This window comes from Symphalangus syndactylus, chromosome 20, assembly GCF_028878055.3.
Source record: "Symphalangus syndactylus isolate Jambi chromosome 20, NHGRI_mSymSyn1-v2.1_pri, whole genome shotgun sequence".
In the NCBI taxonomy this organism is placed as follows: domain Eukaryota; kingdom Metazoa; phylum Chordata; class Mammalia; order Primates; family Hylobatidae; genus Symphalangus; species Symphalangus syndactylus.
In genome coordinates this window covers 46,157,886-46,181,981 of record NC_072442.2, presented here as the reverse complement: position 1 = coordinate 46,181,981, position 24,096 = coordinate 46,157,886, and the positions used below count along the sequence as shown (strand labels likewise).

The window sequence follows — 24,096 nt, the reverse complement described above, 5'->3', positions numbered from 1 at the left end:
CCATGTAAATCACAAAATTGTCAGTGTGGGTCAGAGTCTTCGAATTTGCTACTCTGAAGATGCTTCAATACATCCTGAAGATTTCCTTCCTGAAAATGAATGCTCTAGGACCCTGAAGGTTGTGACAGCACCTGCCAACTCAAGCTGAAGGCTGAAGAGGAAAGCTCTGCAGCCCCTTCCTCGAGCTGGAGGCAGAGTGACGTCGGCTGGGGATGCAGGCTGTGCGCCCCACAGGACTCCAGAGTGGCACTAACCATGTTGAGTTCACTCCTGCCCATGGTCTAGCTTCTGCTTTGCAGGCTCAGGCATCTTATCTTGCCAGGGCCTCAAAGCTGATGGGACAGAATAGCATCTTTGCTCACTAAGCTCTAACCCACCGGCCTCCTTGCAGCTCTGTAGTCCAAGCGAGCTCCTTCCAACATCAGGCTTCTTTAAAAAAAAAATTTTTTTTTTTGAGGCAGAGTGTCACTCTGTCACCCAGGCTGAAGTACAATGGTGCAATATCAGCTCACTGAAACCTCCGCCTCCTAGGTTCAACTGATTCTCATGCCTCAGCTTCCCAAGTAGCTGGGATTACAGATGCCTACCACCATGCCCAGCTAATTTTTGTATTTTTAGTAGAGATGGGGTTTCACCATGTTGGCCAGGCTGGTCTCAAACTCCTGGCCTCAAGTGATCTGCCTACTTTGGCCTCCCAAAGTGCTGAGATTACAGGCATGAGCCACCATGCCCGGCCCAGCCTCAGGGTTTTACATTTGCTGTTCCTTCTTTCCTGACTCACTTCATTGTTGTCTCAGCCTTCCCTGACCGGACCCCCGTAGCTCAAAAGCACCATCCCCAGTGACTCTCTGTCCCATTCATCTGCTTGACTTCGCTTATAACACTCATCACTATGCGTGATTACAGTATATTATCTCTTTGTCTCCTTGTTTATTTTCTGTCTTCCTTACTAGAATATTAGCTCTATGATACAGAGCACCAGGCCTGTTCACTTCTGTATTGTCAGCACCAAGCACTGTACCTGGGAGAAAGTAGGCATCGATGAATAGTTCTTGAACTCCCAAGAGACTCTTGAGATGCCAATTCCTAAGTTTATTTTATTCCCCCATCCTAGCTATAAGGCTGTTTGGAATGGTTCTTTTTCTTGGTGTCTCCAGCAAGTACCTGGCCCAGAATCATACAAGATGTGTGAATAAATCATGACCATCCCAATGTCTTTAATATAAAATAACAAAGATAAGTCAAGGGGACTGGAAGGAAGGAGACAAATGTGAAATTTAAGATTATGGACGTTCAGGCTGGGCGTGATAGCTCACGCCTCTAATCCTAGCACTTTGGGAGGCCAAAGTGGGTCATCGAAGTGTACCATCGAGTGGACAGGGTGGTCAGGTTGGTGTGATCATGGCAGGCTCTGTCTCTGTGCCAGCTACAGGGGACTCTGATTGCTGGAAGGTTGCTTAGGGAATGTGACATCTAAGCGCTTGGTGCTGAGTCTGATGTGAGAATCTCGGATCCTGCCCCCGTCCTGTGTCTGTCTCACAGGGAAGTTGTGGATTCATTCACTGCTTATTCAGTAGGTAGTCGCCAGGTGCCACTGAATAGCCTGCCAGCTTACGTGGGCCTGCTGGGCTCCTGGCCTGTGGACGGTGCCAGGCTGTGCCCTGCATGTCTGCCCCTGTGGTCCTCATCTTTCTATACTTCTATCAGTTAGCTACGTGCTTTTTATTTGATGTTATTTTGGGGGAGATGTTGGGGTCACTGTCAAGTTTTATAGTGTAGAGACCCCTTCAGTCTTTCTTTTAAAAACATTTATTTTTAATTCATTGAACCCAAAGCACCTACTATAAGCCAAGCACCATGTTAGGTGCTAGGGGTAGAGTGATACAACAGGACAGACAAAGGCCCTTTGGGGACAGACATTAAATTAGACAAATGATTATCCACATCATAATTACACTTGTGCCAAGCACTGGGAAGGAGAGGTGCAGGGAGTAGGGGCCTCTCAAGGGTGACGCATGTTTGGGATCTGGGGGTTGTGAGTTCATTTCAGTTTAACTCCCAAAAGGCAGTGTGAGTTCTAGGACTTGGTCTTAATCACTGCCCCCATGGACCACTTGCCCATGGTATGGGGTTCCCCTTCCACAGTTATGAATACAGGCAGTTCCTTTGCCTGGCATAATGAGGACAGGCTGGACAAAGTCTCATCCTTCTGAAAGTGTCCCAGAGACCTTCGTCTCACTCCTCAGCCACACTCCTCTCGGGGATTCACCTGTTGTATATGGTGTCATGAGCCCTTTAGTAACGCAAGGTGGCATTTCTCTGTCTTGGGTCCCTGGTGGCAGTTGCAGCTCTGGTATAGATCCTTAGTCGGTGATAGTTTCTCTCCACTGTTAAAGGGCAGGGTGCTGGCCAGACATGGACCCTGAGTGAGCAGGTTGTCGGAAGGTGGTGGGAAAAAAGGAGAGAAGGGGGCCAGGTGCAGTGGCTCACGCCTGTAATCCCAGCACTTTGGGAGGCCAAGGCAGGTGGATCACCTGAAGTTGGGAGTTTGAGACCAGCCTGACTAATATGGTGAAACCCCATCTGTACTAAAAATACAAAAATTAGCCGAGCATGATGGCATGAGCCTATTATCCCAGCTACTCAGGAGGCTGAGGCAGGAGAATCACTTGAACCTGGGAGGCAAAGGTTGCAGTGAGCTGAGATCACACCACTGCGACCCAGCCTGGGCGACAGAGTAAGACTCCATCTCTAAAAGAAAAAAGGGAGAGAAGAGAGAAACACTGGTGTTCATGTGTGCACTCTCTCTCACACCCTCTCCCTGCTCCCCACTCACCTGGGGCCAGGGGCACACAGCCTCAGAGCTCTGTCCAGGCCCACGTGCAGAAGCTCCAAGGAACCTGCATTTCCACTGTTTTTTCCCCGTTGCTTAAGAGAGTAAAAGATGTTCCCTAGTTTCATTTCCTGGCAGCTGTGCTCAATGGACTGTGTCTGAACATTTCCTAGTAGTCTCTTCCCTCAAAGGAGAGAGAAGTCCTCCCCAGTGAATGTCCATAAACTTTTTTTTTTTCTTTGAGACAGACTCTTGTGCTGTTGCCCAGGTGGGAGTGCAATAGCTCCATCCATCTCGGCTCACTGCAACCCCTGCCTCCAAGGCTCAAGCAATTCTTGTGCCTCAGCCTCCCGAGTAGCTGAGATTACAGGCATGCACCACCACGTCCAGCTAATTTTTGTATTTTTAGTAGAGACGGGGTTTCTCCGTGTTGGCCAGGCTGGTCTCAAACTTGTGGCCTCAAGCAATTTTCCTGCCTCAGCCTCCCAAAGTGCTGGGATTACAGGCATGATCCATCACGCCCATTCTGAATGTCCATAATCTTAAAATTTATATTTGCCTCCTTCCTTCCAGTCCACTTGACCCACCTTTGTTATTTTATGTTAAAGACATTGGGATGGTCATGATTTATACCCTCATCTTGTATGACTCTGGGGCAGGCACTTGCTAGAGATATCAAGAAAACCATTCCAAACAGCCTTATAGATGCTAGAATGAGGGTAAGCACAGAATATTGTGGGATCCCAGTAGGGGCCCTAACCCAGCTAGGGGGTGGGAAGGGGTGGAGGCTGGGGAAGGGTGAGAGAAGTTTCCAGGCAGAGGTGATGGATGTCTCCTGAGCTGAGTCTTCAGGGACAGTGCCCTCTCCCGCCAGGTGCTGGAGATCACACAACTTCCCAGGTATATGTGAGGCTGCCAGGACAGCCACAGGGTTGCTGGGGAGCTGTTTATTCCACCCATTTTCCTCAGGGAGGTCCCCCAGGTCTTGATGACCCAGGCAGACTTTGCTCAGAATCTAGTGTTGTGGCTGGTCCCCAGTGGCTGCCCTGACTGACACATCATCTGTCACTGGCAGGGGGAAGCACCTGCCAATTCTGAGGGCCCCATGGAGGAGTCTCTGGGGACCTAGTTCTGTGAGCCACGCCCCAAGTTGCCTGAGTCAGAACTTGCCACCCTTGGCTTGAGGAGTCGTGTAGCATCTGAATGGATCCAACTGTCCAAAGCAACCCTTCCCTGTTTACAAAGCAGGGAGTGCAGTCTTGATTCAGGGACTGGAAATGGCGATGTCAGGGTGAGGTTAGTGGCACTTAACAAAACAGCGAGGCTGGTCCCACTGCTTGTGTGACTCATTTCCTCTGTGTACACAGTCACTTAGAGTGGCCCAGCCAGCTTCCTTGCCTCTACCCTTCCATGTTGAGGCACAGAAAGCCAGGGAGGACTTGAAATACTGGAGAAAAGGAACCAGAATCCACTCCCACAAGCCCACTCACCCCAGATGCTCCCCGCAATCCCATCTTCCCCAGCCAGTGAGCAGCTTCAGATTCAAAAGAGAACAACAAAGGGAAGGGGCAGGGCCTGGCTGCCTGGGGTCGCAGGGGCCTGTACAGAAGTGGGCGGCAGAGCCAGAGGCGGCCAATGAGGACCCTGAGGCCTGCTCACCAGGACCCAGGACTCCCTCATCTCAAACCCAAAAGCAGGACTGAAAAACCCTACATGCTGGGACAGCCGAATACCCACCTGCAAAATAATAACACCCCTTCCCTTACACCTTACACAAAAACTAACTCAAAATGGATCAGAAACCTGAATGTAAGAGCTAAAACTATACAGCTCTTGGCAGAAAACACAGAAGTAAATCTTTGTGATACTGACTTAGGCAATGGTTTTTTAAGATACAACACCAGAAGCACAAAAACAACAACAAAAATAGATAAACTAGACTTTATCAAAACTAACAACTTATGTGCTCCAGAGGGCACACCATGCGGAAAGTGAAAAGACACCTCACAGAATGGGAGAAATTATTTGCAAATCATAAATCTGATAAGGGTCTCGTATTCAGAATATATAAAGCACCTTACAACTTGAATTAGTTCCTAGGGCCGCCATAACAAAGTACCATACACAGGATAGTTTAAAACAACAGATATTGGCCGGGCGCGGTCGCTCATGCCTGTCATCCCAGCACTTTGGGAGGCCGAGGCGGGCGGATCATGAGGTCAGGAGATCGAGACCATCCTGGCTAACATGGTGAAACCCCGTCTCTACTAAAAATACAAAACAAAATTAGCCGGGCGTGGTGGCAGGCACCTGTAGTCCCAGCTACTCAGGAGGCTGAGGCAGGAGAATGGCGTGAACCCCGGGAGGCGGAGCTTGCAGTGAGCCAGGATTGTGCCACTGCACTCCAGCCTGGGAGACAGAGCAAGACTCTGTCTCAGCAACAATAACAATAACAACAACAACAACAACAAAACAAAAAACAAAAACAGACATTGCTGGGCAGGTGGCTTATGCCTGTGACCTCAGCACTTTGGGAGGCAAAGGTGGGTGGATCACTTGAGTCCAGGAGTTCAAGACCAGCCTGGCCAACATGGTGAAACCCCATCTCTACTAAAAATACAAAAAATTTGCTGGGCGTGCTGGTGCATGCCTGTAGTCTCAGCTATTCAGTGGGGCTAAAGCAGGAGGATTGCTTGAGCCCGGGCAGTCAAGGCTGCAATGAGCTCTGATTGCGCCACTGTACTCCAGCCTGGGCAAAGAGCGAGACCCTGCCTCAAAACAAAACAAAATAGGCCAGGCACAGTGGCTCACGCCTGTAATCCCAGCACTTCGGAAGGCTGAGGCAAGTGGGTCACCTGAGGTCAGGAGTTCAAGACCAGCCTGGCCGACAAGGTTTTGTCTCTACTAGAAATACAAAAATTAGCCGGGCGCGGTGGCAAGCATCTGTAATCCCAGCTACTCGGGAGGCCGAGGCAGCAGAATTGCTTGAACCTGGGAGGCGGGAGTTGCAGTGAGCTGAGATTGCACCATTGCACTCCAGCCTGGGTGACAGAGTGAGGTTCTGTCTCAAAAACAAAACAAAACTGATATTTATTCTCTGATAGTTCTGGAGGCTCCTTCTGGAGAATCTAAGGAAGAATCTGTTCCCGCCTTTCTCCTGGGTTTTGGTGCTGCAGGTGCTCATTTGCATTCCTTGGCTTGTAGACATGTCACTCTGGTCTCCCCTCTGCTGTCACACATGTTCTTCCTCTGTATCTCTGTCTTCACTTGGTGTTCTCCTCTCTTTGTGTATCTTTTCTCCTCCTCTTATAAGGACATCAGTCATACTGGATGAACAGCCTATTCTACTCCAACATGACCTCATCTTAACTAATTACTTCTGCAAGACTCTTTCCAAAAAAGGTCACATTCTGAGGTACTGGGGGGTAGGGTTTCAACATGTCCTTTTGGGGGGGGTCACAATTCAACCCACAACACAACTCAGCAACAAAAAGACAGCCCCATTTTAAGACAAACAATGGATTTGAGCAGATTCCAATGGATTTGGGTAGATTTCCCAAGGAGAGAAATTGGAACCCTCGTTCATTGCTGGTGGGAATATAAAATGGTGCGGCCACTTTGGAAAACAGCTTGGTAGTTCCTCAAAAAGGGAAACATAGAGTTACACATGACCCAGCAAGTCTACGCCTAAGTATATACCCAGGACAATGAAACGTGTCTACTCAAAAACTTGTGTATAAGTGATCATAGCAGCATTATTCATAATAGACAAAAAGTAGAAACAACCCAAATGTCTATCAGCCGAGGAGTGGATAAGCCAAATGTGGTGGATCGAGACAATGGAATATTATTTGGCAATAAAAAGGAATGAACACTTAAACATGCTTATATAACATGGATGCACCTTGAAAACCTTCCATTAAGAGAAAGAAGCCAGGCACAAAAGGTCACGTGTCATATGGTTCCATCTATATGAGATGTCCAGAAGAGGCAGGTGTGTAGGGACTGAAAGTAGATAAGTGGGTGCCTAGAGCTGCGAGTGGCCAGGGGAAATGGGGATGACGGCTAATGGGTATGGGGTTTCCTTTTTGGGTGAGGAAAATTTGCTAAACTTAGATGGTGACGACGATTGCACAACTCTGTGACTAAGCCAAAATGATTGAATTGGACACTTTATTTATTTATTTTTTTAGAGATGGGGTCTCATTCTGTTGCCTAGGCTGCAACCAGGCTGGAGGGCAGTGGTGTGATCACGGCTCACTGCAGCCTTGACCTCCCTGGCTCAAGCGATTCTCCCGCTTCAGCCGCCTCAGTAGCTGAGACTACAGGTGTGTGCCATCACACCCAACTAGTTATTTTTTGTAGAGATGGGTTCTCACTGTGTTGCCCAGGTTGGTCTCAAACTCCTGGGCTCAGGTGATCCTCTCACCTCAGCCTCCCAAAGTGCTGGGATTACAGGTGTGAGCCACCATGGCTGGCCGAATTACATACTTTAAGTGGGTTAATTTTATGATATATGAGCCATATCTAGATAAAGACTTAAAAAAAAAAAAAACTTCAGGCTGGGCACAGTGTCTCACACCTGTAATCCCAACACTTTGGGAGGCCGAGGCGGGTGGCTCACCTGAAGTCAGGAGTTCTAGACCAGCTTGGCCAACATGGTGAAACCCCATCTGTACTAAAAATACAAACATTAGCTGGGCATGGTGGTGGGCACCTGTAATCCTAGCTACTCGGGGGACTGAGGCAGGAGAATCGCTTGAACCCAGGAGTCAGAAGTTGCAGTGAGCCGAGGTTGCGTGATTGCACTCCAGCCTGGGCAACAGAGCGAGACTCCGTCTCAAAACAAAAAAACAAAAACACTTTAAAACAAACAACTGTTGTCTTCTTTCCCAACAGAAAAACAAGAGCTGGATCTCAGAAGATGACTTCTACCGGCCTTCCCAGGAGCAACCCCTGGAGAGTGCTTCAGACCACCCAATAGCTTCTTCCAGGGGGACTCCAGAGTCAAAGCCTGGTCTCCACAGGCATTTTTCTCAGGGACCAAGAAAAAGCTGCTCCCTGGGGGCGTTAGACCAAGCGTGTGTACCTTCCCCAGGAAGAAGGCAAGCCCAGGCAGCCCCATCCCAGGAGCATAAGAGCTTCCGGGTGGTACACCGGAGGCAGATGGGTAGGTGACCAGGAGGGTCCCGGGTGGGTCCCATCTGCAGGGACCAGGCCTTTCAGAAGGCAGCTCTGAAGTTCTGTTTTCCATTGCTAAAGGGGTAGTGTGTTCCCACAAGTGTTATAAAACCTCATTCCAGAATCATCATAATCATGTTCATTCGGGGAAGCATTTCAGGAAAAGTAGTATATTGTCTCAAAACTGCCTACAGAGGACAAAAATACTGTTTCACCAAATAGGAAAATACTTTCCCTGAAAACTATGCAATTTATGATCATAGAAAACTCTTGATTCCACCTGTAGCTCAGAGCACATCTGGCCCCATGAAGCCCCAGGTGTTTTAAATGGTCCTTCCAAACGTGTTTACCCTCAGTAGTTTATGTAACAGCTCTGGGGGGCTTGATCAAATCTGCTATTTGTTTTGTTTGTTTTGTTTGTTTGTTTGTTTTGAGATGGAGTCTCCCTTTGTCGCCCAGGCTGGGGTGCAGTGGCATGATCTCTGCTCACTGCAACCTCAGCCTCTTGGGTTCAAGCAATTCTCCTGTCTCAGCCTCCCAAGTAGCTGGGATTACAGGCACCTGCCCCACCACACCTGGCTAATTTTTGCTTTTTTTTTTTTTTTTTTTTTTTTTTTTTGAGGCGGAGTTTCCCTCTTGTTGCCCAGGCTGGAGTGCAATCATGGGATCTCAGCTCACCACCGCCTCCCGGGTTCAAGCAATTCTTCTACTTTAGCCATCCAAGTAGTTGGGATTACAGGCATGAGCCACCATGCCTGGCTCATTTTGTATTTTTAGTAGAGACAGGGTTTCTCCATATTAGTTAGGCTGGTCTCCAACTCCCGACCTCCGGTGATCCACCCGCTCGGCCTCCTAAAGTGCTGGGATTACAGGTGTGAGCCACCGCGCCTGGCCAATTTTTGCATTTTTAATAAAGATGGTGTTTTGCTATGTTGGCCAAGCTGGAGGATCTGCTATTTGTTTAATGTCCTCCAGTGCTGCTGCTTTTTTTTTTTTTTTTTTTTTCTGAGACAGAGTCTTGCTCTGTCACCCAGGCTGGAGTACAGTGGTATGTTCTCAGCTCACTGCAGCCTTTGCCTCCCGACTCAAGTGCCTCAGTCTCCCCAGGAGCTGGGATTACAGACATGTACTGCCACACCCAGGTGATTCTTGTATTTCCAGTGGAGATAGGATTTTGCCCTGTTGGCCACGCTGGTCTGAACTCTTGGCCTCATGTGATCCACCCACCTTGGCCTTCCAAAGTGCTGGGATTACAGGTGTGAGCCACCACGCCCAAACTCCCCAGTGCTTTTTACAGCAAGGTCAGCTTGATCTCCACACACTGTGAAATTCCAGAAAGCCTTAAATAACCATAACCAAATTTTTCTATAACCCTCATGATGGGTTTCCTCTTCAAAACAAAAAAAGTATGCTCTAGAATCGGTGTCTTTCTCTCCTCATTTTCTGTTTGCAGTGACCCGGCAGAGAATCCTGCCTAGCTCAGGGGGCCTTGCTGTGAGTAGCCCTGGCATGGGTTGTGTGGGTAGAGCCTGGTCTCTGGGCTGGCTTCTGTTAGGTTTGTCTGTCAGCCCGTGTGATGGCTGTGATCTCTAACCTGCCAGCGAAGCTGTGCTTCAGGTCTAGGCCATCAGGTTTCTTGAGGGGCAGGGAACCCCGCTATACAATAGTGTGAAATCTTCCAGGCTGGTGGAGAGAGAATTGTGTGTCCTTTGGACACCCTGGTTGTTGTCACACCCCAGGGAGCAGGGAGCTTTGGGCAATATGTGATACATAGGCACTCACCTGCTCATTCATTCAGCAAATATTATTGAGCCTCTGTGATGTGCCAGGCACTGTTCTAGGTGCTGGGGACATAGCAGGAAGCAAAGCAGTGTCCCTGTCTTCATGGGATTTAGATTCTAGTAGAGGAGACGGGAAATAAAATTAACAAGTAAGCGTAGTGTGTGGTCAGGTGGTAATAAGTGCTATGGAGGACAGTAAATCTCTGCCTGTCTACAGAGGTAGAGAGTGGACCACTGCATATAGGATGACCAGAAAAGCCCTCACCAATAAGGGGATGTTTGCGAAGATGCGAGGGGAGAGGGGGAAGGAGGCTTGAGGCGATGTACGTGTTTCAAGCAAGGAGAACAAATGCAAAGACCCTGCGCTGGGGCTTGACACATCCAGAGACAGTGGAGACCAGAGTGGCGGGAGAGAGGAGATGGGGGCATGGCAGCAAGCGATGAGGTCAATGTGACGAGGCCTGTGGGCCACTGGAAGCACTTTGGCTTCTGCTAAGGGAGATGGCAGCCACTGTGGAGTTTTGGGGCAGAGGGACATGCTCTGACTTCCCTTTAAATGGGTCCTCATGGCTCCTACGTTGAGGGACTACGGGGGAGAAGGGGAGAAAGACCAGTTAGGCGGTTGTCATCACAAGCCAGGCCAGAGATGACAGTGGGTGGGGTGCAGCTGGGGAGAGGCAGGGATTCCGGATGTGTGGAAGGCAGAGCCAATGGGATTTGCTGATGTAGGCTGCAAAAGAAAGAAAATCTGGGGTAACACCAAGATTTTTAGCCCAAGCATCTGGAAGGATGAATTTTGCTATTTGGTGAGATGAGGACCATTCAGGAGGAAGCAGGCTGGCAGCAGGAATTCATCCTGGACATGTCAGCTGAGGTCCTAGTGGACATGGATGGCACAGGTGGATATATGAATGTGGATTTCAAGAACAAGGTCAGGCTGGCGATAAAAATTGGGAGCTAAAGCCTGAGAGCAGGTAGAGTGGTGAGAAAGTGGCATCTACAGAGAGGAGACAAGGACCCAGGACTGACATCTGGGCACTCTAACGTGAGAGGCCACGAGGAGGGCCGAGCCAGAGAGATAGAAGGGTGGGGCCGAGGGCTGAGGAGTGGCCTTGGGGGTTGGCAACGAGGAGGGCATTGGCCATCTCAGAAGCAGTGTCAGTGGAATGAGGGGAGAGAAGCCAACTTGGAGCAGGTTCGAGAAGGAATGGGAGCAGGGAAACTAGAGACCAAGAGGTTTTTTGTTTTGTTTGAGATGGAGTCTCACTCCTCTGTTGCCCAGGCTGGAGTGCAGTGGAATGACCTCAGCTCACTGCAGCCCCCTGCCTCCCGGGTTCAAGCCATTCTCCTGCCTCAGCCTCCCTAGTAGCTGGGATTACAGGTGCTCACCACCACACCTGGCTAATTTTTGTATTTTTAGTAGAGACAGGGTTTCACCATGTTGACCAAGCTGGTCTCAAACTCCTGACCTCAAGTGATCCACCCACCTCAGCCTCCCAAAGTGCTGGGATTACAGGCGTGAGCCACCGCTTCCGGCCAAGACCAACAGTTTTGATGCCTCTTCAAACAGGTTTTCTGTAAAGGGGCCTGAGAAACCTGGTGGTCATTAGGGAAGTGCGTGGAGATGAGAGGTGTTTCTAAAGATGGGAGAAATGACAATGTGCATGTGTGCTGATGGGAGTCACCCCACAGAGAAGGAAGAAAGCAGCAACAGACGAGAGAAGGACTGCTCCTTGTCCTTGAGTAGCTGGCCAAGGGAGAGACCTCCTGCACAAATGGAGGGTTTGGCCTCACACAGAAAGAAGCACACTTGGTTCATCCCTGGCAACAGGGGGGAAGGCGTGGGTGTAGGGAACAGGGCGTGTGGAGGTGATCTTTTGGGTGCTCTTATTTTCTCAGTGAAATACAGGACACAAGAGCAGCAATGGACGGTGAGAATGGGGATGTTCCCATCCAGCTTTCAGGGTCCCATGTGATAGTGCCCCGTGGCTGGCCTGTGTTCTGGGGACAGTCACTGGCCACACGCACTGCAGGGCATCAGGCAGCACAGGCTGCCTTGGGCAGGACAGAGACAGGCCCACCAACTAATGTGCCCCTTTTTGCCCCTGCCTCCAGGACTGTCCAACCCATTCCGGGGTCTCATGAAGCTGGGCACCGTGGAGCGGCGGGGGGCAATGGGCATCTGGAAGGAGCTCTTCTGCGAGCTCTCCCCGCTGGAGTTCCGCCTCTACCTGAGCAACGAGGAGCGCACCTGTGTGGAGAACTGCTCCCTGCTTCGCTGTGAGTCTGTGGGGCCAGCCCATAGTGACGGGCGCTTCGAGCTGCTCTTCTCTGGCAAGAAGCTGGCCTTGCGCGCCTCCTCCCAGGATGAAGCTGAGGACTGGCTGGACCGGGTGCGGGAGGCCCTGCAGAAGGTCCGGCCTCAGCAGGAGGATGAGTGGGTGAACGTGCAGTACCCAGACCAGCCTGAGGACCCCCCCGAGGCGCCCCAGGGCTGCCCCTCTCCCTCAGACCTGCTCTTGGAGCCCGCAGCCCTCCAGGGCACACAGTTTGACTGGTCGTCCGCCCAGGTTCCAGAGCCAGATGCCATCAAGGAGTCCCTGCTGTACTTGTACATGGACAGGACCTGGATGCCCTATATATTTTCTCTGTCCTTGGAGGCTCTGAAATGTTTCCGCATCAGGAACAATGAGAAGATGCTGAGTGACAGCCACGGCGTGGAGACCATCCGGGACATCCTGCCAGACACGAGCCTTGGGGGCCCGTCCTTCTTCAAAATCATCACGGCCAAGGCTGTCCTGAAGCTGCAGGCCGGGAACGCCGAGGAGGCCGCCCTGTGGAGGGATCTGGTCCGCAAAGTCCTGGCATCCTACTTGGAGACGGCCGAGGAGGCGGTGACCCTGGGCGGGAGCCTGGATGAAAACTGTCAGGAGGTGCTGAAATTTGCCACCCGGGAGAATGGCTTCCTGCTGCAGTACCTGGTGGCCATCCCCATGGAGAAAGGCCTTGACTCCCAAGGCTGCTTCTGCGCAGGTGCCGACTTGCTCTGCTGCCACCCCCAGCCTGCCAGCCTCACTCTGCCTCCTGGGGGTTCCTGATTTAGGCTCCCCACCCTTCTGCCTCCCCGCAAATGCCCCATCCTTCCCCTAGGGATGAGGCCACAGATCAGGCTTGCTCTACAGCTTCTGCTCCTCCCCAGCCCCGGCTGGGGCCAGTGCCCTGCTCATAGGCTGTGGGCCCTGCTCACCCGTCCCTCTCCTGCCACCTCCCACTGATGGGCGGCAGGCTGGCTACTCACTGCACTGCTCAGGGAGTCCCAGCCTGCTTCATTTTCTTCTTGCTCTACTGTCCTGTTCTTTCAGAGCAGGGGCATGGTTTCCTTCCAAATATTTCTGCTGCTTTTATAAGTGTACACCCTTTTTTTTTTTTAATTACAAAAATGGGCTCGTGCTATTCAGTGCTGTCCAATAGAACTTTCTGTGATGATGAAAATGTCTTCGATCTGTGTGTCCAGTGCCATAGCTGCGAGCCATGTAGTGCTACCAGGTGCTTAAAGTGTGGCTAGTGTGGTTAAGCAATTGAATTTTCCATTTAAATTCATTTACATTTAAAGGGGACACACGGGGCTCTTGGCTGCTGTGTTGAATGCTGGTTTATATTGGTCCACAACTTGGTTTTTTCCTACACTGTGGATGTTATTTCAAGTCAGTACATCTGCTATGTCTTCCTCATCATCAAATCTAATACTTCTGTGCTGGGCACTGGGCCAGCGGCTTTATTTGGATTATCTCATTTAAGTCTCATAACAACCCTGTAGAGATAGGCGCTGCTATTATCTCTGTTGATAGGGGAGGAAACTGAAGCACAGAGCTGGTAAGTACCTGGTTGGTGTCTGCTACTGAGCTCACACAGCTAGTAAGTGGCAGAGGCAGAATTTTCCCTTTTTGTTTGTTTGTTTTAGTAGAGATGGGGTCTCCCCCTGTTGCTCAAGCTGGTCTTGAACTCCTAGGCTCAAGTGATCCTCCTGCTTCAGCCTCCCAAAGTGCTGGGATTACAGGTATCAGCAACCATGCCTGGCCAGAGGCAGAAATGGGACCCTGATGGTCAGGCCCCAGAGCCTGTGCTCGTAGGCAGGACCCTAGATGGCATCCCATCACCATGGGACCCTTAGCTGACCTGTGAGGGGGTTGCCCTGCTGCAGAAGGCCAGAGCAAGAAGCTGAGCCTTGGTTTGGGAGCTGTCCTGTTGGCACAGACTGGAGGGAAGCCTGTTTCAAGCGTCTGAAAGGAAGCGGTCTGCGGTTGGCCCCGGGAGGATGGGAGAAGCTAGGCAGAACAGAGCTTCCTGCAGAAAACACCTGCAAGCCTCGCTTGGCCTCTCCCCTGCCTGCCCCAGCACTCACACTTTGCTCTTCAGCCTGTGGAGGCCAGGCTCTGAGGGGGCCGGGACTCCAGGGCTTGCAAGAAAGGGTTCCTCGCCTGTGGGTGTGAATGCTGCAGGGGCAACTCTCACCATGGCTGCCACCCACCAGCAGGTGGGACTGTGCCACCAGGGAGTTTGGGTTTCCTTTCTACCCAGCAGGCATGGCTCAGTGGCAGACACCAACCGCTGGCATCTGGGTTGTATTTCATAATTTGCAGGGTACTTGCAGAACCTTGTCTCATTTAAGCTTTGTAATAACCCCACAAAATAGCTGGTAGTAGCTGAATTTTACAGTCACTGAAATGGAACCTTGAAGAAATTAGGTGAAGGTCAGGGTGAGGCAGCTGGTGAGCAGCAGAGCCCACCCTCTGGTCCCAAGGCCCGGGGGACCCTTCTGCCTGCCCCTGGAGGAGTCAGGGCACATGTTCAGGGTTTGAGTCAGGACCTCTGCTTTTTGCCCAGGGCACACCCCACTCCCATTCCCACTGGCCTCGGCTGTGGAGACACCTCCAACCAAGGGGGCTGAAGCCACCAACCAAGGGGGCTGAAGCCATCCCTGCCCCACAGTCCCGAGGCATCAAACACTGTACAGACTCCCCTGCCCCCCGCTGGCTGCCCATCCGCTCCCTGTTGCCAGTGCCGACCCCAGTCCCTGTCCCCCAGCTACTTCGCTGCTTGCCACAGCCCCTACTCTGCTGCTTCGATTCTGGCGCCTGAGTGGAGGGGTGGACCTAGAGGAGGTTGGCATTGCCAAGCCAGCAGTGGGGACACAACACAGGCAGCATGCCAGCCACGCCACTTCATCACTATGTGACCAGACAGATTTCCTAACCTCTCTGAGCATCCATTTCTTCAGCTATAAAATAATGATAGTTCTTACAGTGTGTTGTTGTAAAGATTGATTAGTAGGTGAATTCTGAGTGGTGGAAATACAAGTGGTGGTTATTCTTGTGTTTGTGCCTACCTTAAAAAGAAATCAACTAGCAGATCCTTTCCACCACAGCAGCTCCCAAGTTACTAGGAGCTGACTCTGGCCACACCACTCACTCTCCACCCATCTCCCCAGGCTGCTCCCGGCAGATCGGCTTCTCCTTTGTACGACCCAAGCTCTGTGCCTTCTCTGGCCTCTATTACTGTGACATCTGCCACCAAGACGATGCCTCAGTGATTCCGGCCAGGATCATCCACAATTGGGACCTCACCAAGCGCCCGGTAAGTCTCGAGCCCAGCCTGTCACAGCCACTCAGGGCTGCTGAGGGACAGAGGGGTGTTCACTCCTCTTTGCTGCTGCTGTTCATCTATTTAGAGGAGTTTGGCTCCTCTAAACAAGGGAAGCCAGGGTCACTGGTTCAGGCACTGTGATGTGAGGGAGCTAATCAAGAGAAAAGCTTGGTACCTGTTCACAGCCCTGGGCAGAGCTCTATCGGTGGCTGTCTTGGTCCCTAGGAGGGAGTTTGAGGATGGTTTCCTGCGGCTACAAACGTAACTGCTTAAGGCACCAGCAGATAAATGATAGAGAGATAAAATAGATTTGATAGATTAGATAGATGGATGGATGGTGGATGGGCAGGTAGGTAGGTGGATGAGCAGGTGGCTAGGTGGATGGCTAGGTTGATGGGCAGGTAGGTAGGTAGGTGAGCAGGTGGCTAGGGGGATGGTTAGGTGGATGGATAGGTAGGTGGATGAGCAGGTGGCTAGGGGGATGGTTAGGTGGATGGATAGGTGGTTGGGTAGATTGGTGAATGGGTGGATAGGTAGGTAGATGGGTGCCTAGATAGGCAGATGGGTAAATGGTTAGGTGGATGAGTGGATGGGTTGGTGGGTCAGTGGATAGGCAGGTAGATGGGTAGATGGGTGGGTGAATGGGCAGATGGCTAGATGGGTAGATGGTTAGGTGAATGGGTGGATGGGTAGGTAGATGAGTAGATGGGTGGACGGTGGGTAGATGGCTGGGTGGATGGGTAAATAGGTAGGTGGATGGGTAGATGGGCTGGCCAGCGAGCTGGCTATACCTTGGAGCAGTCATCCCTGCCTTTGCCAACCCTATGAGGCCCAGGTGACTGCACTCCCCTGTAGGCCCTACATGGGCTTATTTATTTCATGTTTTTGAAAAGCACTTTTTCTGTGGCTCCCCCCATTATTAAGATAATACACGGTTATTGTTTAACATTTTAAAGTTACAGAAAAGCCCAAAGACCAATCAAAATTCTGTGTCGTAACCGAGAGATCACCATTATTAACATTTCAGGGTATACCCTTTTCTGTGCATTTATTGACATATGCATCTATTTTTTATAAAGTTGGGATCACACAGGACTCATACTGCTTTATAAGAAGTTTGGTTCACTTAATATTATACCTTGTACTTTTTTATGTTCACCAAATGCTTTTGAATATGATGTATCCTAAAGTCTTTCAGAATTTTCCTTTTCTCCAGCTGAACTTAGCCACTTTCCTACCTGTGTTACCATGAGCAAATTAGCTTCAGTTTCCTCATCTATAAAAGGAGGGTTAACAACAGTGTCTGTGTCAGGGTTGTTGGGAGGGCAGGTGTGGCAGTGTGTGCCTGTGAGAACAGTGTCCTTTCCCTCCCTGGGGCATGTCACACCTCCTGCCTATATTCACCCACCCATCTACCCATCTACCTAATTCATTTGGTCAGTGTCTGCCTCAAGGGGTGCAAATTTGGTTTTTTTCCAAAGGCACAGATTTCTACTAAGACACAGAAACACAAGGAAGAAGCTGTTTGCTCCTCTGGAGGGCCAGGGCCTGCCAGCTATGTAGTCCTGATGTGTGGATGTGTCTTCATCATAGTGCAGGGTGATTCTCTCAGTCAGTTCTACCTCAGCCTCCACCTCCCTGGGGCGGGGAAACCCCGCAGAAGTTGGCTTCATTTTGATTTTTTTGTTGTTTGCCTCGTCCCCACCCTTGCTCTCAGTGTTAAATATTTAACTAACTATGTAGAGGAAATTAAGCCTCAAAATCACCAAAAATGCAAAGAACCCTTTAATCATAAAACACGTTAACTATTTACAGGACCCTGATACTTCCGTTGAGCCATCTCCTTATTCACTGCCCTCATCCTGGTGCCACTTCCTCTTCTAACTAGAAAAGTACAATCCTAGCCGGGCGCGGTGGCTCACACCTATAATCCCAGCACTTTGGGAGGCTGAGGTGGGCAGATCACCTGAGGTCGCGAGTTCAAGACCAGCCTGACCAACATGGAGAAACCCCGTCTCTACTAAAAAATATAAAAATTAGCTGGGCATGGTGGCACATGTTTGTAATCCCAGCTACTCGGGAGGCTGAGGTAGGAGGATCACTTGAACCTGGGAGGTGGAGCTTGCGGTGAGCTGAGATTGCGCCATTGTACTCCAGCCTGGGCAACAAGAGTGAAACTCCGTCTCAAAAAAAAAAAAAAGAAAAGTACAGTCCTTCTCTAGGCATATCTGAGATCAGGAAATCCTCAGCTCGCTCTCCCTCTCAAAGATTGCTGGCCTAGGAAAGACAGGGAAATTCAAGATAGAAAGTGGCTGGCCCACAGGTTTGGGGCCTTATTGTTCGCCGTTGCTGTTCTGGCTGACCCACTTGTGCTGAGGTCTGGCTGGCACTGACAAGATGTCAGCCCAGGAGTGGGGCTTCTTTCTGTCTGTCTCCTCCATTCCCACAGGATAGGAACAGTCGCTGGGGAGCACAAAGCCCCTGCCCATCTGCAGTGCTTGGCAGTGTTCAGCACACATTCCTGTGTGTTATTTCACTGGAGCCTCACCCAAGGCCTGGGGCCAAGTCATGGGAAGAGCTGAGTTAGGGTTAGAGAACAGCAGCTTGACCCAAGTCACCAGGAGTTTGCCATTGGGCTGTCCCTAGGCTGGGGGGCTGGTACCTCAGGGCTCCAGGCTACAGGAATAGAAGAGGTTGTCCATTGCTGGGGGAGGTGAGAAATGCTGGTGGAGCTGGGAGACAAGAGGTTAGAGGCCCCCTCAGCCCCCAAATACAGGGGCAGGTCTCCTGAGGGCCAGTTTAGTCCCCCAACCCTCAAGGGGACAACAGGGCCACACCAGGAACTCACACAGCAGCTGTTAGCAGCTCACATTTACTGGGGATGTGCCACCTGCCAGGCCCTGTGCCAGGAGCTCTCCTGGAATACCTCTTTTAATCTGAATTCAAAATAATCCCATGAAAAAGAAGCCCCAGTCCCGGGCTGACATCCTGCGGAGTGCCAGGCCTCAGCACTAAAGCAGCAGCAGCAAACGAAAAGGCCCCAAACCCGTGAGCCTTAATTGCTCTCATTTTTCCCATTTTACAGATGAGGAAACTGAGTCACAGAGAGGGATAAGTTTCACCAATTCATATAGGTATAAAGTGGTGGAGGCATGATTCAATTCCATTCTGACTCTGAAGCCAGACTTTTTTTTCCCCTACACAATTTATTAGAATTTGAAAAGGTTGCTGGATACGACAGTCAAATAAATCAATTTCATTTCTATATATCAGCAAACAAATTACTATTTTAAAAGATAATCATTTATAATAGTATCAAAAACAAAGCCGCCAGAAATAAAATATGTAACGAGAGGACTAGTTAAGATGTTAAAGATCTGAGCCAGGCCAAAGCCAGACTTCTAATCACTATGCACTTGTCGGCTGTGGAGACAACGGCTCCTCTGTCCTTATGATGCAGCGAGGCCACTGCAGGGGAGGCGGCTTCTGGTTAGTGCAGCAGCCTGGTGTTCAGAGATGACAGCTCAGCTCAGACCGGGCAGGTTCTGCAGGCAGGTTGTATAAGCTACGTTAGCCCCTCTAAGCCTCCATTTCCTCATCTAGAAAACGGGGACAGGGACATCCTCCCTAACGGGTTGTTCTGAGAATGACGGGAGGATGTGGTCAAGTTCCTGACCCCGTGTTTTGCAAATAGTAGGCGCTCGATTACTGGCGTTGGTATTAGGATCAGGGCCAAGGGTAGAACCTTCAACACGCTGTCAGCCAGGAGAGACTGAGATGGATCACTCAGCTGCACACACAGTCCCGGTGTTGCTACTGGTGTGAGCCGAGGGAGCTCAGGGAAGCCTGTTGGTGAGCTGTGTCTGATCTGCAGCTTCCTGTGGCTGCAGCCTGACTCAGCCCGTCACCTGGTTCCTGAGTCAGGGCACAGAAGGGAGTGCCTGTTTCCTTTAGTCAGGGGAAATCGGGGCTGGGAGGACAGGAAAGAGTGGGAAGGATCTGTGAGGCCCAGAGGGAGGGGGCGTTACCAGAGCAGTCCCTCCCTCATCTCAGCATGATTGGGGAGGGGGCAGTGACCCTTGCCATTAGAGGGACAGTGGGTTTGGGAGTCAGATAAACTGGGTTCAGAGCTTGACTGTACCATTTACAAGCTGGGTGACCCTAGCCAAATCTCTTCATCTCCCTGAGAGCCTCAGTTTCCCCATCTGTAAAATGAAGATAGCCCCTCAGGTAAGTGAGCAGGTCATGTGGCACCTGGCCAGGCAGTGCTCACTGAACAGCCATTCTTTCCCATCCCTAATGCCTGGTGGTACCCCCAGATCTGCAGGCAGGCCCTGAAGTTTCTGACGCAGATCCGGGCCCAGCCCCTCATCAACCTGCAGATGGTGAATGCGTCTCTGTACGAGCATGTGGAGCGGATGCACCTCATTGGGAGGAGCCGGGAGCAGCTGAAGCTCCTGGGGGATTACCTGGGCCTGTGCCGGAGCGGCGCCCTGAAGGAGCTCAGCAAGAGGTGAGCAACCTCTACGTGTATGCGTGTGAGTGCACGTACACACGCACATGCATGCACACAAACACACATACATATATGCACATGTACACACAGACACACACGTGCACACACACCCACACACATAAATTTATGCACAAATGCATAGACATCCACACCCATGCACATGCGCACAAATGTACACACATGCAGGCACTTGTGCACACGCACACACACACACGGGGGCAGTGCCCAGGGCAAGGCGTCCACCTGGAGGAAACCTGGGCAGAGATCTTCCCACTGGGCCTGGGAAATGATCACATCTTTTGGGGGTGATTTTGGGGTTTTGTTCATGTATCTATTTGTTCACTCAAAAACATGGACTGAGAACATACTAAGCACTGCACGCCTGGCGAGGCATGTGGGCTCCAACACTGAGCAGGGCAGAGCCAGGGCCGACCCGCCGGAAGCCTCTGGCCTGGCAGGGAAGACAGGTGGGAAAGCCAGCAACTCCATCCGGGGGTGAGGGTGAGAGGCAGGACGTCCTGGAACCACAGAGGCTTGACATCCAGCCCAGATCAGAGGAGGACAAAGCAGGAAGGACTTCCTGGAGGAAGTGACTTCTAAGGTGAGACTTGAAAAATTAGGAAGAATCAGAAAGGAGAAGCAAAGGGGGAAAGAGCGTTCTAGACAGAAGGAATGGCACGCACAGGCCATGAACGAAGGCACCGTTGGTGGAAAGCCCAGGGAGAACTTTGGCTACAGTGAGGAGGGAAGTGGGGAGTGTGGCGAGAGGCAGGCGAGGGCCGGATGTTCCCACCTCTTCCCTGTACCAGCCAGCCGTCTGGCCCATGCCAGCCTCCCTCCTGAAGTTCTCCAAAGAAGTGTGATCGGGGCGGGGCCCTCAGGATGCCCTTCAGAAAGCTTCTCTTACCCAGGGCCTGGGGCCTTTGGTGCTCAGGAATGGGATGTGATGCTGGGCTTCAACAGGGACTTAGGCCTCTCCATGCATGTCATAAACGCTTCCTAGTCCTCAGGTCACGCCCAGGCCGCAGTCTTCCCAGGGCTGTGCTCTCCCGGCACCCTCAGGAGGGCAGACCTCAGGCAGAGAAGCCTGCCGGTGCCTACTGCCCAGAATGGGCTTCGAGTCCACCTCTGCTGGGTTTCTGGGGGCCGGGACCAGTTCACAAGCCCCTCCAGGTTCCCCTGTCTGGCCTTCCCTCCCCACAGGGCTGGCCTAGACAGCGCCTCTCTAAAGACTGCCTCCTCCATCCTGGCTGCAGTGCTCCCAGAGCCGGGCCTCCTCAGGGCCAGGGTGTGCCTCGAGCAGGTCCCCAGGGGCTCTCAAGGGGTGCTACAGGGGGCTCTCCCCTAGGCAAAGAAGAGAATCTGGCCCCACAGCTGCCAGCTGAGCCTTGGTCTCCTCTGCAGGGCCTGGAAGAACAGAAAGCCCTCTGGGGACCACCATGTGGGACCCTAGACCCTTAGAAGGCTTCGCCCCAGGAGGCTCTGCCCATCCCAAGCATCACGGGTGACTGGGTCTCCACCTCTTGGCCAGTGCTGACTCACTCCCTACCTCTGAGAGTCCATGACCCAGGGCTCCAGAGAGACTATCCTCCTGCCCACCTAACCAGGTGGTGAAATCTCTGGGGTCAGGTGGGGCCTCATCACCCTCCTTGGTCAAGGAGCCAGGTACCTGCACAGGCCTGCAGACCTGTGTAGACCAGATGCCTGTGGGGTGGGTTGTGGACCCCAGCCCCATTCACCCATCCCCGCCCTGCTGAGAGAGTTTGTTCATCGGCTTTACTGACCTGTCTCTGTGGGCACCAGGGGCAGCCCTGTCTCTCTCTCCCTGACCCTCCTGCTATGCACTCAGCCTGCTTCCCATGCCTGTGGAAGTCCCATGGAAACAGCATGGGGTAGGGGAAAGAGCGTGGGAAGCCCTCACCCACTGCAAGTCAGGAAAGTTGCTTCACTTCTCTGGGTCCAGCTTTCCCATCTATAAAATGGGCCAGTGATTCCTCCATTCCTGTGGCCTCCTGAGCAGTGGTGAGGGCTGCATGAGGGACCCAGAGTCTGGGCCACAGATGGCCGTGGGTCAGCATCGTGTGTGCCCTGAGGGCACCTGATCCAGCCTTGGCAGGGGCCAGAGGAGCTCCCAGAGGAGATGGCATCTGAGCTGAGGGCATGCAGAGATCTTTTCCTTTTTTCTTCTAAAATGTTTTTCTTCTTTACAAAGGTCAATCTTCCAAGCGAGGAAAATTTATGAAAGGGAATAAAGGAGACCATTCAATCAGCCCTTCTCAGAGCCCACCACCACCTGCTTCTGCACCTCACTCCATCCACACACACACGTGTTGCCACACCAGTGGCATCGTGTGTTTGTTGAACTGGTGCTTAGAAAAATGAGAGAAGAGTAGAAAGGGCAGGGGAGAACCTGGCTTTCCTGGCTAAGAGACCGGTAGCAAGAGGCGGGCAGGAGCACAGCTCACTGACACCCTTGAGGGGCTCTGGGCAGCTGGGCTTCAGGTGCAAGGCCCAGAACTCAAAGGGCCCTCGAGACCTTTGGATTTGATCTGCCACCTGTGGGGAACGATTGAAGGGTTTTGAGCACGGGGCTGTCACTTCCAGTCAGCGGCTTAGAAAAGACCACTCTGAAAAGACCAGGTGCGGTGGCTCATGCTTGTAATCCCAGCACTTTGGGAGGCCAAGAAGGGTGGATCACCTTCGGTCAGGAGTTCGAGACCAGCCTAGCCAACATAGCAAAACCCCGTCTCTACTAAAAATACAAAATTAGCCGGGCGTGGTGGCAGGCACCTGTAATCCCAGCTACCAGGGAGGCTGAGGCAGGAGAATCACTTGAACCCAGAAGGCAGAGGTTGCAGTGAGCCAAGATCACGCCACTGCACTCCAGGCTGGGAGACAGAGCGAGACTCTGTCTCGAAAACACAAAACAAACACACAAAAAGACGATTCTGGCCCCAGTGGAGTGCAGTTGGTGAAGGGGAGCGCCCTGGGTGGCAGCTGGTGCTAGTAATTAGCCCAGGGAGTTGCGCTTGGACCGAGTCAGCCAGAGGGAAGGTTGAGAGGAGAGGGCTGAGGCATGGGCAGGTCGTGGATGTCAGGGAGTCAGGGAGGAGCTGTCCTGCACTAGTGGCAGCTGCCTGGCCGGGTTCTCTCTGGCAGACCTGGCACATGTCTCCAAGGGCCAGAGAAGCCCCTGAGAGTGTCCTCTCCAGCCCTTGGGAGGAAGCCATCACAGAAATGCCCCACACCGTGTCCACCCACCAGACCTCATTGTCCCTCCCGACAGCCAGGGAGGGGTGGGCAGAGGAGAAGCCAGGGCTCAGGAGACAGGTGGCACCCAGGCCCCCCACCCATGTCCCCCCGATCTTCCAGCCCTTGCCTGGCCCTTTCCTTCCCCATCACTTCATCGGTTCCAGGAGCTAAGATTCGACCTCTCCCCTCATCTTCCTCTCTCCCAGAGAGCTCTCCAGATTCCTCTGGTCTCTTTCCCAGGTAGCCAGCCTCACACCAGAGGACAAAGAGGGTTCTCCTCATTGTGTGGGTGGAGAAACTGAGGCCCCAGGTAGGCCTGGCTGTGCCCCGGTGCATGAGAGTTTCTCTCCTGGAGGCCAGGAGGAGAAGTGGCCTCTCACCCCTGGGTCAGTGCCCTCTCTCCTCTGGCCTTGACTAAGCCACTTGCAAGTCCTTGCTGAGAGGGTGACAGGCCCAGGGCACAGGGGCTCCCAGGGCTTCCACGACTGTGGTCAGAGGACAGATGGCAAAGCTAATTCTCCATCCAGATCAGCCCAGCCTCCTGCCAGCCGAGGGCCAACCTGTGTCCCCCCAGCCCGCTGTGTCCCATGTTTTCTTGGTGACAAATGGCAGCTTCCCTTCCTAGAGTGCAGGAAGTTTACTGGGGACACCAGCATGGTAAACTGAGGGGCCAGTTGGCATCTTGGCCTGTGTGGCTGCTTGGTGGGACTCACCCTCTCCACCCCGGATTGGGCTCCCCTGGACCACAGCTGAGGCCACCAGCTGGGACAAGGCCAAGCCCCCATTCCAGATGCTCCACAGCTTGCACCCCAGAGGTCCAGACCCAGGGCTGGCACCATCCTGTCCCCAGATATCTGGGGCATCCTGGGGCAGGTTCCCAAGCATCCTCT

General features: G+C 52.1%; 1 protein-coding gene across 3 annotated transcripts in view; it reads left to right on the top strand.

The window, feature by feature from the left end:
* PLEKHM1 (pleckstrin homology and RUN domain containing M1) overlaps positions 1-24,096 on the top strand; it is a 54,135-nt gene that overhangs the window by 24,764 nt on the left and 5,275 nt on the right. For all 3 annotated transcript variants that reach the window (XM_055257817.2, XM_055257816.2, XM_063629282.1), the window contains 4 exons: positions 7,733-8,003; positions 11,911-12,828; positions 15,284-15,429; positions 19,758-19,951. In XM_055257817.2, coding sequence (XP_055113792.2) covers positions 7,733-8,003; positions 11,911-12,828; positions 15,284-15,429; positions 19,758-19,951 — 1,529 coding nt within the window. The remainder of the gene's footprint in view (positions 1-7,732; positions 8,004-11,910; positions 12,829-15,283; positions 15,430-19,757; positions 19,952-24,096) is intronic.